Source organism: Hypanus sabinus, chromosome 15 (genome assembly GCF_030144855.1).
Source record: "Hypanus sabinus isolate sHypSab1 chromosome 15, sHypSab1.hap1, whole genome shotgun sequence".
Lineage (NCBI taxonomy): Eukaryota > Metazoa > Chordata > Chondrichthyes > Myliobatiformes > Dasyatidae > Hypanus > Hypanus sabinus.
Window position 1 is genome coordinate 55109750 of NC_082720.1, and position 13410 is coordinate 55123159.

The following is a 13410-nucleotide window of genomic DNA, read 5'->3' on the forward strand; positions in this document are numbered from 1 at the left end:
ATGACTTGGAATGTCTCCCCCAACATGCAAAATACTTAATTACAGTTTATATGAACATTGTTGAATTAATAATTCCTGAAGAGCCAAAATGCTGGAGTTCTGTAGAAACACACAAAATGCTCGAGGAACTCAGCAGGCTGGGCAGCATCTATGGAGGAAAATGGAGAGTTGGTGTTCAAGACCGAGACCTGTCATCAGGACAAGGAAGGGAGATGGCCAGTATAAAAAGGTCAAGGGTGCAAATACTGATGGAAAAATCGCGACTGTCCATTTCTCTCCATAGCTGCTGCCTGATCTGCTGAGTCCCAGCATTGTGTATGTTGTCTTTGTTTTTAGTATTGTTACTTTATTGAAAGAAGTTTTTTTGGATGATTTTTGTGAAACCAGGCAACTTGCTAAATGTTCCAACTGCAAGTTTTCTTGGACATCCAAACATTGACACAGATATTGAATTGGGAATGAAAGCACACACAGGAGCAGAATTGGGCCATTCGGTTTCGACGGAAACTGTGGTACCATGCAGGAAAATACTGGTCTTGTTAGAGTCCTAATTAATCTGTTAGCTCCCATCTTGCTAATCAATAGTTTGATATGATAGACTTTCAAGTCAGGAGAGAGAATGTCTGGTTAGTATTTTGTTGAACCACTTTATACTCCAGCCCGACCGAGGTAATTACATTGGGGTAAAAGAGTTGTCTGTGAATTTTTGATATCTGAATGCCACAGTAGCATAGAGGTTATTACAATTCAGTGTTGGAATTTGCAGTTCAGTTCCAATGTCATTTGTAGTTAGTCTGTACAAACCTCCCCAGTGGAATGTATGAGTTTCCTCAGGTGCTCTGGTTTCCTCTCACAGTCTGAAGATGTACGGGTTGGTAGCTTACTTGGCTAATGTAAGTTGTGCTGTTATTTGGCTGGTGTTAAATCGGGGGTTGCTGGGCTGGTGTGGCTCGAAGGGTCTGAATAGCCTCTTCCGTGCTGTATCTCTAGATACAACAAATAACTGCCCATCAGCCTTTGCCAATTCTCCCACAATTTGATAATCTCTTCTGTTGTTTAGACCTTTGCAACCGAGAGGCAATGGTTTGCAGTCGCAACATGCATTTGCCTTTCAGGATTTCTTGCTGAGTAAATGCTCAGACTTCCCTGCCCTCACCAACACCCAGACTCTGCAGCCTTGTTTCTATGCTCTTCCTCTGGACATGTGCAGGTTATTCTGTCCCGTGTGCCAATCCTGTTTCTCCTGTTAATGACCCAATTCTGTTCCCACATAGAAACCACTTGTTGGGCTGAGAAAATTCAGCAGGCAAGTGACTTCTTTATCATTTGACCAACACCTCTACATCTTAATACATTTAATACATGGCATACACAAAATGTATTGAACGTCATCCCAATTAGTTGCCGCTCTAGTTCTTTCCAGCTTTGTGAAACTGTGAGTTGATTTTATTTGCAAATTCCGTTTTCCTGTTTTTTACCATATTTTTGGTATTGTCTTTATTTGCAATGCTATAAGGTGAAGATTGAGGTTTGAATGTTCTAGTTAATTTTTTTTCTTTTGTGAAATTTTGTTTAGAAGAATGTTTCCTTTTAATTTATTAAAAGAATGTTTCAGAGATGACGGGTTTCGTATGTGTGTGTCCACTTGAGTCTCTTATGTTTTTGTACCAGCAGGACGTTGTGTATTAGTGTCTATGAATTAAGAGGAAATGGAGAAGATAGCGGAGTAGCCAGCATGGTGGCTCAGTATTGTCACCCTCAGTCTCTCGGTTCTCACTATTTTTGTCCCATCTTCAGTTGCCTCCTAAATTTGACCGTAAAGCATCGGTACAGAACTGGGGTGTTCGGACTCTCGAGTTTGCTCCACCATTCCATCTTGGCTGATTTATTATCCCTCTCAACCCCATCCTCCTGCCTTATCCCTGTACCCTTTGACATCCTGACCAGTCAAGAACCTATCCACCTCCTTGTTAAATATGCCCAATAACTTGGCCTTCACAGCCTTCTGTGGCAGCGAATTCCACAGATTCTCCACCCTCTGGCTAAAGAAATTCCTCCTCATCTCTGTTCCAAAGGGACGTCCTTGTATTCTGAGATTGTGCCCTCTGATCCTGGACTCCCCCACTATAGGAAACACCCTCTCCACATGCATTCTGTCTAGGCCTTGGTTTCAATGTGATCTCCCACTCCAGTGAGTATGGGTCCAGAGCCATCAAACGCTCTTGTGTAGGTCGGCTCCAGGCCAGAAGGGAATCTAAATAATGCAAAAACATGAATCCCTCATTTGCCTCTAAAGAATCTGGGCGGGGAGGGATCTGGGAGTAGGCAGGTTTTGCTAGAGCTATTGGGGAGGGTTTAGACTAAATTGGCAGGGGAATGGGAGCCAGAGTGATAGGGCTGAGGATAGGGCAATCGCTATACAAGAGGATGCAGTGTGTAGTGAGACTGTGAGGATGGACAGAATCAAAATCGGGTTTCGTATCACTGGCATATGTCATGAAACTTGTTGTCTTTGCAGCTGCAATATCATACAATACATAATAGAAAAAATGTGAATTACAGTAAGTATATATTAAATAGATAATTAAGTAGTGCAAAATAAAAACTTAGTGAGGTTGTGTTCGCGGGTTCAATGTCCATTCAGAAATTGGATGGCAGAGAGGAAGAAGCAGTTCCTGAATCATTGGGTGTGTGTCTTCAGGCTCCTGTACCATCTCCCTGATGGTAGCAATGAGAAGAGGGCATGTCCTGGGAAATGGGGGTCCTTAATGACAGATGCCACCCTTTTGAGACATTGCTCCTTGAAGGTGTCCTGGATACTATGGAGGCTAGTGTCCATGATGGAGCTGACTAATTTTACCTCTTTCTGCAGTTTACTTTGATCCTGTGCAGTAGCTCCACCTCCCCCGCCCCCCCCCCATACCAGATGGTGATTCAGCCTGTCAGATTGCTCTTCATGGTATATCTGGAGGCATTTTAAAGTGTTTTTGGTGACAAACTAAATCTCTTCAAACTCCCAATGAAATTTTATAGCTGCATCGATATGCTGGGACCAGGTTAGATCCTCAGAGATCTTGACACCCAGGAAATTGAAGTTGCTCACTCTCTCCACTTCTGATCCCTCTGAGGATTGGTATGTGTTCCTTCATCTTGCTCTTCCTGAAGTCCACAATTAGTTCTTTGGTCTAACTGACGTTGAGTGCAAGGTTGTTGCTGTAATACCACTCAACGAGCTTGTGTATCTCACTCCTGCACACACTCTCACCACCACCTGAGATTCTACCAACAATGGTTGTATCAGCAGCAAATTTATAGTTGGTATTTGAGCTGTGCCTAGCCACACAGTCATGGGTATAGAGAGAGTAGATCAGTGGGCTAAGCACACACCCCTGAGGTGCACCAGTGTTGATAGTCAGCAAGGTGGAGATGTTATTACCAATCCGCACTGATTGTGGTCTTCCGGTTAGAAAGTCGATGCTCCAGTTGCAGAGAGATGTACAGAGGCCCTGGATCTGTAGCTTTTTGATCAGGACTGTAGGGATGATGGTGTTAAATGCTGAGCTACTGTAAAGTTAATAAACAGTATCTTAACATTTCTACATCTGCAGAAATTTGCGAGTGCCTTTGGTGATAACAAATTAACTAAGTTAACAAATTTCACATCACATGCCAGTGATAATAGACCTCATTCTGAATCTGATTCTGATATACCTAATCTCCTCAAACTCTTAATCAAGTATAGCTGCTGTCATGTCTTCTTTGTAGCTGCATTAATATATTGGGCCCAGGGTAGATCCTCAGAGATGTTGACTCTCGGGAATGGGATAGGCAGATGACAGGGAAAATTGCTGATAGTGGAATGAGGTGAAGTGCAACATGGGGTAAAATTGAAAAGGGTGATGAATACAGGATTGAAGGAGTTATATTTCAATGCATGCCTTGTATGGAGTAAGGTAGATGGTCTTGTAGCACAATTAGAGATTGTAGGTATGACACTGTGGGCACCACTGAGACGTGGCTGAAAGAAGATCATAGTTGGGAGCTTTACATCCAAGGATACACCTTGCGTCTAAAGGACAGGCAGGTAGATAGAGGGGGTGGGGTGGCTTTGTTGTTTAAAAAAATGAATTCAGATCCTGAGAAAGAATTGACAAAGGGTTGGAGAAAGTAGAACCCTTGTGGGTAGAGTTAAGTAACTGCAAGGGTAAAAAGGTTTTGATGGGAATTATATGCCAGGATGTGGAATACAAATTTCAATGGGAGATAGAAAAGGCATGTAATATGGGCAATGTTACAATCGTCATGGGAGATTTCAATATGCAGGTAGATTGGGGACAATCAAACTGGTGGTGGATCACAAGAAAGCGAATTGGTAGTGAAACCCCCTTTTACTGGGCGTCTCTGGAAATGTGGCTCATTAGCCCTCGCTAACTGCCACTGGACTTCATGGCGAGAAACCCACCTTTCTCAGGCTTAATATGTCTAGAGTGTATATGACTTTGGTCCCACCAAATCTGTGAGGTTGGCATGTCTTACCCACCCAAAGCCCAGTCTGTGTGAATACTGTGTGATTTACTACCCCTGGTAATTGCCCATTAGCAAGAACTAACAGACTGTACACTGCATACAATTAATCAGAAATATATCTAAGAATGTTAACTTAAGCAAATGGTTATTTAAGGAAAGAAAGAAAAACAAGAAGGACCCATTATACTTAAGCAGTCACATGGTGGAGCTCAAATCTTGAACTTGCCTGTAACTCATGCACTGGACCTTCTGTCTGTGTGAAAGCATGCACCACCTTCTGAAAGGTTCCTCAAAATCTATCTCAAACAAACGGGTCTCCCACGGCAGTATTGGTCCTTTCTCCTCAAAGCCATTCATCTGCACTTTGAGCACCTTGTGTGACAGGGGCAGCATCCTCCTCCATCTTCCCTCCTGTCCTCTCCCGGCTCCTGCCAATGAAGACCTCTCTGCCTAGCGTTCTCTAGAACCTTCTCCCAATTCTACCATCCTGATTGGCTGACACCACATTCCTAAGTTGAACAACAAAGCCCCTTATCTCAGCTCAAGTCCAAATAAGCTGAAAGCAGAACAGACTGTTCTTACAGAACTGCTAAAATGAAATACCTAGAGCACACCAGTAAAAATCTTAACCAGGGTGTTACAGTAGAATTCCTACAAAATGGGTTTTACAGCAACTGGTTAAACCCACTATGGAAAAGGCAATTCTGTTTTGGGTGATGTGTAATGAACCAGATTTTATTAGGAAGCTTAAGATAAAGGAACCCTTGGGAGAAGGTGATCATAATATTTTAGAATTCATGCTGATAAAGTCAGATCTATCAGTATTAAGGTGGAGTAAAAGGAATTACAGAGGCATGAGAGAAGAGCTGGCCAAAGTTGATTGGAAGGGAACACTGGCAGGAATTTCTGGGGTCAATTAGGAAGGTGCAGGATAGATAGGTTCCAAAGATGAAAAAGTATTCTAAAGCCAGGATGATACAAAGGTGTTTGACAAGGGAAGACAAAGCTAACATAAAAGCAAAGGAGAGGGCTTATAATATAGCAGAAATTAACGGAGAGGATTAGGAAGATTTTAAAAAACCAACAGAAGCAACTGAACAAAAGCGTAAGGGGAGAAAAGATGAAATATGAAGGTAAATGAGCAAAAAACATCAGGATACCAAAAGTATTTACAGATTAATAAAGAGTAAAAGAGAGGCAAGAATAGATACTTACCACTGGAACATGCTGCTAGAGAGGTAGTAATGGGGGACAAACTTAATAAATATTTTGCATCAGTCTTTACTGTGGGAGATATTAATAGTATGCCAGAAATTCATGATTGTCAGGGCAGAAGTGAGTGTAGCTGCTATTAGTAATGAGAAGGTGCTTGGGAAGCTGAAAGGTCTGAAGGTAGATGAGTCACCTGGAAGAGATGGACTACACCCCAGAGTCATGAAAGAGATAGCTGAAGAGATGGTGGAGGCATTGGTAATGACCATTCAAGAATTGCTAGATTCTGGACGACTGGAAAATTGCAAATGTCAGTCCACTCTTTAAGGAGGAAGGGAAGCAGAGGAAAGAAATTGTAGGCTAATTAGCCTCTGACTTCAGTGGTTGGGAAAATATTGGGAGTCCATTATTAAGGATGAGGTTTCAGGGTACTTGGAGGTACATAGTAAAATGGACCAAAATCAGCATGGTTTCAAACACAGGAAATCCCTCCTGACAATTCTGTTGGAATTATTTGAGGAAATAACGGGCAGGATTGACAAAGGAGAATTGGTGGATGTTATGTACTTGGATTTTCAGAAGGTCTTTGACAAGATGCTGCACATGAGGCTGCGTAACAAGGTAAGACCCCATGGTATTATAGGAAAGATACTAACATGGATAGTTTAGCTGATTGGCAGGGGGCAAAGATGGAGAATAAAGAGAGCCTTTTCTGGTTGGCTGCCAGTGAAGTGGTGTTCTGCAGGGGTCCGTATTGGGACCGTTTCTTTTCACGGTACTTTCAACAATTTATATGACAAAATTGATGACTTTGTGGCCAGGTTTGTGGAGATGGGTGGAGGGACAGGTAGTGTTGAGGAAGCAGGGAGTCTGCAGAAGGACTTGGACAGATTGGGAGAATGGGCATTAGGGTTATGCCCTAAAGACCATCAGTCTTACACTGTCTCCAGTGGTCATATAGTGGCCACTTTATTAGGTACACTTGCTCATTAATCAGTCAATCGTGTGGTGGCAACTCAGTGCATAAAACCATGCAGACGTGGTCAGGAGATTCAGCTGTTGTTCAGAACAAGCATCGGAATGTGGAGGAAATGTGAACCCAGTGACTTTGACTGTGGAATGATTGCTGGTTCCAGATGGGGTGGTTTGAGTATCTCAGAAACTGCTGAACTCCTCAATTTTCATGCACAGCAGTCTATAATGGTACAAAAAACAGTGATTGGTAGTTCTGTAGGCAAAAACTCCTTGTTAATGAGAGGGCAGAGGAGAATGGCCAGAATTAACAGTAACTCAAATAACCATGTGTTACAACAGTGGTGTGGGAAGAGGATCTCTCAAGGCACAACATATCGAACCTTGAAGTGGATGAAGACCATGAACGTGTACCAGTGGCCACTTTATTAGACAGAGGAGATTTCTGAAAAGGTGCCACTGAGTGTGATTCTGATTTTGACTTGGGGCCTCTGCTGTCTTGATATGGAAATTCCTCAAAGCTGCCAAACATCCTAGAGGAATTTTCTTCTAGTTTGTATTTTAAATGTCTAACCACCTTATCCTGCTTTGAGATTTTGCTGACTGAAATATTCTCAGAGCATCAAGGGAGTATCTAATGTCCTTGTATTTCTCACATAAGAGGTGAATAAACAAGATGAATTTTTAATGCAGAATTTTGCAATTTAATTACTCATTATTGGTGCGATCTTTTTATTGCATTCTAGATTGTAATTAAATTTTCCAAAATATAATGAGTTTAAAAGTTACAGTACTTTTCAACATTCTTAGGCACATATAAAGGGAGTTTCTAAGACTTTGGCACAGTATTTGTCAATGCGGAGCAGAGAGTGAGTTTGTAAATCTGGTGGAAGCAAAGGATGTTGAGAAGTGTGAGGGTGGAGAGCCACAGGAGGAGTGTGGGACAAGTGGCAGAGAAGGAGTGCCAGAGGCGGTGTGTGGAGCAGGTTCAAACACACCCAAGACACCAGGCAAGGTTATTTGATTCCAAGCAAACACGAGGCTGACGAAGGGTCTCGGCCCGAAACGTCGACATTGCTTCTCCCTTTAGATGCTGCCGGGCCTGCTGTGTTCCACCAGCATTTTGTGTGTGTTGCTTGATTCCAAGCAATTGGTTTACTGATCATTACAGAATGTCTCTCTGGTGCTTCCTACTCCCTCCCCTCTCCCTTCCTCTTTTCCCAACCTTGATTCCCCTCTTCCTGCCCCCTTCCCACTCTCAGTCCACAATAGACACCCATATCAAAATTAGGTTTATCATCACTCACCTATGTTGTAATTTTTTTGTAAAATGAGTACAGTACTGTGCAAAAATCTTAGGCACCCTAGCTGTATAGATGTGCCTAAGACTTTTGCACACAAAGAAACTTCCGGCTGCGTGACAGCAAAAGCGATGTGCGCAGGAGCATTTCAGCTACTGCACGACCGTACAGCAGCACCGCTTGGTGATTAGAAAACCGATCTTCATACCATTAGATTAGAAACTACCAAGAATGAATATAAAGGGTGGATCCTCCAAACTGGGTCCGGCCTTAACCAGACAGTAGAGGAGGCCATGAGCAGGCGATTCAGTGTGGGAATGGGAAGTGGTATGGTTGGCCATCATGAGATCCTGGCTGTGGTGGCGGATGGGGGTGAAGGCGTTTGATGAAACTGCCCCTCATCTGAAGTAGGTCTCACTGATGTAGAGAGGGCTGCACAGGATACAGTGAATGACACAAATGGATTTGCATGGAATGTGAAATGCTTTTGTAGCACCCATCATCAGAGATCCCCACCACCCAGGCCGTGCTCTTATTTCTCCGACGCCATCAGGTAGAAAGTATATGAGCCTGAGGACTTGAACCATCAGGTGCTCAACCATTGTCCGTCAGGCTCTTGAACAAAAGGGGATAACTACAACCACTTGCCCATCCATTGAGATGTTTCTGCAACCAATGATCTCACTTTAAGGACCCTTATTTCATTCTTGTATTTATTTATATTTGCATTTACACAGTTTGTTGTATTCTGCACTCTGATCTTTCACTGATCCTGTTATAGTTACTATTCAAAAGATTTGCCGAGTATACCCACATGAAAATTAATCTTGGGGTTTACTGTATATGGAAGAACAAGAAGTTGCCAGGTGATAGCTGAAACTGGGAGGGGTGACAGGTGAAGTAAAGAGCAGGGAATCTAATCACAAATGAAAGAAAATCTGTATATGCTGGAAATCCAGAGCATCACATAAAAAATGCTGGAGGAACTCAGCAGGTCAGGCAGCATCCATGGAAAAAACTAGTCAACATTTCAGGCTGAAACCCTGAAGCAGGTCTGGAGAAAAAACGCTGAGTAGATTTGAAAGGTGGGGTTGGGGGTTGGAGGGAGAAACACAAGGTGATACGTGAAACTGGGAGGGAGGGAGTGAAGTAAAGAGCTGGGAAGTTGGTGAAAGAGATACAGGGCTGGAGAAGGGGGAGCTAATAGGAGAGGACAGAAAGACATGGAAGAAAGAAAAGGGGGAGGAGCACCAGAGGGAGGCGATGAGCAAGCAAGGAGGTTAAGGTAGAGCGGGAAAAGGGGATGGGGAATGGTGAAGGGGGGCATTACCGGAAGTTCGAAAAATGAAGGTTCATGCCTTCAGGTTGGAAGCTACCCAGACGGAATATAAGAGTTGTTCCTCCAACCTGAGTGTGGCCCCATCACGACAGTGGAGGACACCGTGGATGGACATAGTGGAATGGGAAGTGGAATTAAAACTGGAGATCCTGCTTCTTCAGGTGCTCGGCTAAACGGTCTCCCAATCGGATCACCGATATACCGGAGGCCACACTGGGATCTCCGGTCGCAGTAGATGATGCCAACAGACTCACAGGTGAAGTGTCGCCTCAGTAACAGAGGATGCCAGCAAGGGAAAAGAATGCAGAAGAAAGGAGTAACACACACAAAATGCTGGAGGAACTCAGCGGGCCAAGCAGCAACTATGGAAAGAAGTACAGTCGACGTTTCGGGCCGAGATCGTGGCGCAAGAAAGGAGTGTAGAGACAATGGGACGAGGCTCAAATGGAGTATAAATAACTTTCGAGGCTGAATCGATTGCTTCTTTGCAAAGTCATTGACCACACACTGCATGCCTTGAGATAATTTCAGTATCCAGAGACCCATTTCCAAGGTGCCCGATGCCACGACGTGTATATGATTTAGGCATCGTCTCAAAATAAATATAAATAATATATGCAGACTGCCGCTGGCGGAGCAGTTTCGCTTTGATTGACGGCGGGGTCGAGAGCAGAGTCAGCCGCTCCTGCAGGTGGCGCTGCGCCACCCCATCTCCCGCCCGCTCCCTTTCGTCGCTTTACGGCGGAAGGGCTGGCGCGGCGCGACGGTTTTACGGCAGGTCGGCGAGGTGGTGGAGCCAGGATGGCGTCGGGGAGCGGGGTGAGTGGCGGCAGCGACAATGTAGGGACAGGGTCTGAAGTGAATGCCCTGATGAGACAGCTGTAGTAGTGATAGTGGTAGTGATGTAGAGTTTCCTTTGTGTGAATTTAGGAGGGCTATTGTTAGTGTAGGTCATCAGACATCTCCAAGATAGGATGATTAATGCTATTGTATGTTTAAACGTATGACTGACAACTCTCTCAAGGAATTATTAAAATTATTGAACCGCATTTGGAGGTTAGGCCATCTTCCCTCCTCATGGAAAATAGCAGTAGTAGTGCGTATTCTAAAACTTGGAGACCCCCGTTGGATCCTTTTAGTTATAGACCAAAATCATTAACGTCCCATTTGTGTAAAGTTACGAAACGTATAGTAATGGAGCTTTTGAATTACATTTTGGAAGAAAGAGGTGCCATAGCGTTTTATCAGAGCGGATTTTGGAAGGGTAGAAAGATATTGAATTAATTTTAACATTTGGAAGATGATATTAGGAAGGCACAGGTAAGTGAAGTTGTAATAGCAGAACTTTTTGATATTGAAAAGACGTGATATGTTATGGAAGGAAGGTCATTTGATTAAATTATGGAAAGTAGGAGTGAGGGAAGGCTATATAATTTCTTTTATTTGGACGGCCTATGCAAGTAAAGTTGGTAAGGTATATTTGGGCTTCTATGCTATAGAGAATGGGACCCCACAAGGTCGTATTTGTAGCCCTTTATTGTTTAATATTATGATTAATTGTATTTTCTCTGAGATAGGGTGCTGGAGTGGGTAAATCACTATATGCACATGATGGAGCTTTATGGATTAGAGGTAGAAATGTCAATTTTACTTTATATAGGATGCAGTTAGCAATAAAGTTGAACAGTGGACAAATAGATGAGGATTTAAACTTTCAGTAGCTAAAGCTCAAGTTATGTGTTTTATGAAGAGGGTCAATAGACCTACACTTGATTTGGAATGATATGGTTTAACTTTTAGAGAAGTGTCAGTGGTAAGATTTCTTGGCATATGGCTGGATAATAAGCTGCCTTGAAAGCGCCATATCAGTGAAATAATATACAAATGTAAAGGGACATGAAGTTCTCTAAGGTGTCTATGTGGGTATTCACAAATATATTTGACCATTTCTATTTGTTTGATTAGATCTTTGCTTGATTATGGCTGTATGGCTTCTGGATCAGCTTCATCTTCACATTTAAATATTTGGATGAGATACAAGAACAAGCTTTAAGACTGTGTTGTGATGCATTAGGACTGTCTTGAGCTTTACTGGTTGAAATGGGACAATTACTCTTACAATTGCAGAGGTTGAAGTTAATTTCAGGGGGCAAAGAAATGATTGTTTAAGGTGTGTCAGAGGACTGTTGGGAACATCATAAGAAGAACGTTTTTAGTTTGGGGTGTCTGGGTTCTTACCATGGGTTTGCTGGATTATGCAATATGTCCCACTGTAGCTTTCTCGGTAACCCCACCTTGGTTTTTCCCAATGATTTTAGGTTGCATGATTTGATGAAGTCCGAGGATCCTGATATGCCTGAGGGTCTGTTGGTTCATCAGTATGTTTAAAAAAAATTGTGATGTGTTAACCATTTTTACTGATGGATCAAAAGATAATTTAACTGGGTATGTGGGTGTGGCTGTTTTTGTGCCTGAATTACAGGTAACAATAAAGAAACATCTTATTAACCATTTAACAGCTTATACAGCAGAATTGGTTGCCATCATTTTGGGCATACTGTGGGTGGATGAAATTGTCCTTGCAAAGTGGTAATCTGTTCTGATACTTCTTTGGTTTTGATGAGTCTTAAAGCAGGTCATTCTAGCAGTAGGTCATATTTAGTGTTAGAAACCCTTCAGATTTATATCATTCAAAGTATTGGTTTGCATGTTTTCTTCTTATGGGACCCTGTACATAGGTGTCGATGGGAATGAGCAGGTTGATTGCTAAAAAACTATTAGAAGTTTACATTTGAATAAAGAGCCTTCACTTAGCAATTAAGAAGCTATGATGTTGGCAAGGTTAAGAATTAGGGGGTTATGGCAAGACTTGCGGGATAATAGGCATAAGGGGAGAACCTTTACAGAATACATAAAACTATTGGATTAATGGGAGAAGGGGTTAAAACAAGGAGGGAAGGAATTATGAGCAACACACACAAAATGCTGGAGGAACTCAGCAGGCTAAGCAGCATCTGGGAAAAACCCTTTGGCAGGACTGGAGAAAAAAAGATGAAGGGTAGATTTAATAGGTGGGGAGAGGGGAAGAGAGAAACACAAGGTGACAGGTGAAACCTGGAGGGAGAAGGATGAAGTAAAGAGCTGGGAAGTTGATTGGTGAAAGAGATAGCAGGCCATGGAAGAAAGAAAAGGAGGGAGGAGCACCAGAAGGAGGCGATGGACGGGTAAGGAGATAAGGTGAGAGACGGAAAAGGAGATGGGAAATGGTGAAGGGGGGTGGCATTTCTGGAAGTTTGAGAAATTGATGTTCATGCCATCAGGTTAGAGGCTAACCAAACAGAATACAAGATGTTGTTCCTCCAACCTAAGTGTGGCCTCATCATGACAGTGGAGGAGCCCATGGATGGATATGTTGGAAACAAGAGAAAATCTGCAGATGCTGGAAATTAGAGCAATGCATGCAAAATGCTGGAGGAACTCTGCAGGCCTGGCAGCATCTATAGCAGGAGAAAAGGACAGTTGACGTTTGGGGCCGAAATGTCGACTGTCCTTTTTTCCATAGATGCTGCCTGGCTTGCTGAGTTCCTCCAGCATTTTGGAATGAGAAGTGGAACTAAAATGGATGGACACTGGGAGATCCCGCTTGTTCTGGTGGACGGAGCATAGGTGCTTGGCGAATCGGTCTCCCAATCTGCATCACGTCTCATCAATATACAGGAGGACACGCTGGAAGAACTAGACACAGTAGGTGACCCCAACAGACTCACAAGGTGAAGTGTCACCTCACCTGGAAGGATTGTTTAGGGCCCTTCATGAGGAGGAAGTGTAGCAGTTGTTCCACTTGTAAGGATAAGTGGCAGGAGGAAGATCAGTGGGGAGGAACAAATGGCAAGGGAGTCGCGTAGGGAGTGATCCCTACAAAAAGCAGCAAGTTGGGAAGGGGCAGGGAAATATGTGTTTGGTGGTGGAATCTTGTTGGAGGTGGTGAAAATTTCAGAGAATTATGCGCTGGACGTGGACGCTGGTGGAGTGGTAGGTGAGGACAAGGAGAATCCTATC

At 43.2% G+C, this 13410-nt stretch overlaps 1 protein-coding gene across 1 annotated transcript in view; it reads left to right on the forward strand.

The window, feature by feature from the left end:
• Window positions 1-10081: 10081 nt before the first annotated feature.
• Window positions 10082-13410, forward strand: part of zmat2 (zinc finger, matrin-type 2) — a 58646-nt gene continuing 55317 nt past the window's right edge. Inside the window, exon 1 of the mRNA XM_059990447.1 lies at window positions 10082-10170. Within this exon, the coding sequence (XP_059846430.1) occupies window positions 10153-10170 (18 nt within the window). The 5' untranslated portion in view covers window positions 10082-10152. The remainder of the gene's footprint in view (window positions 10171-13410) is intronic.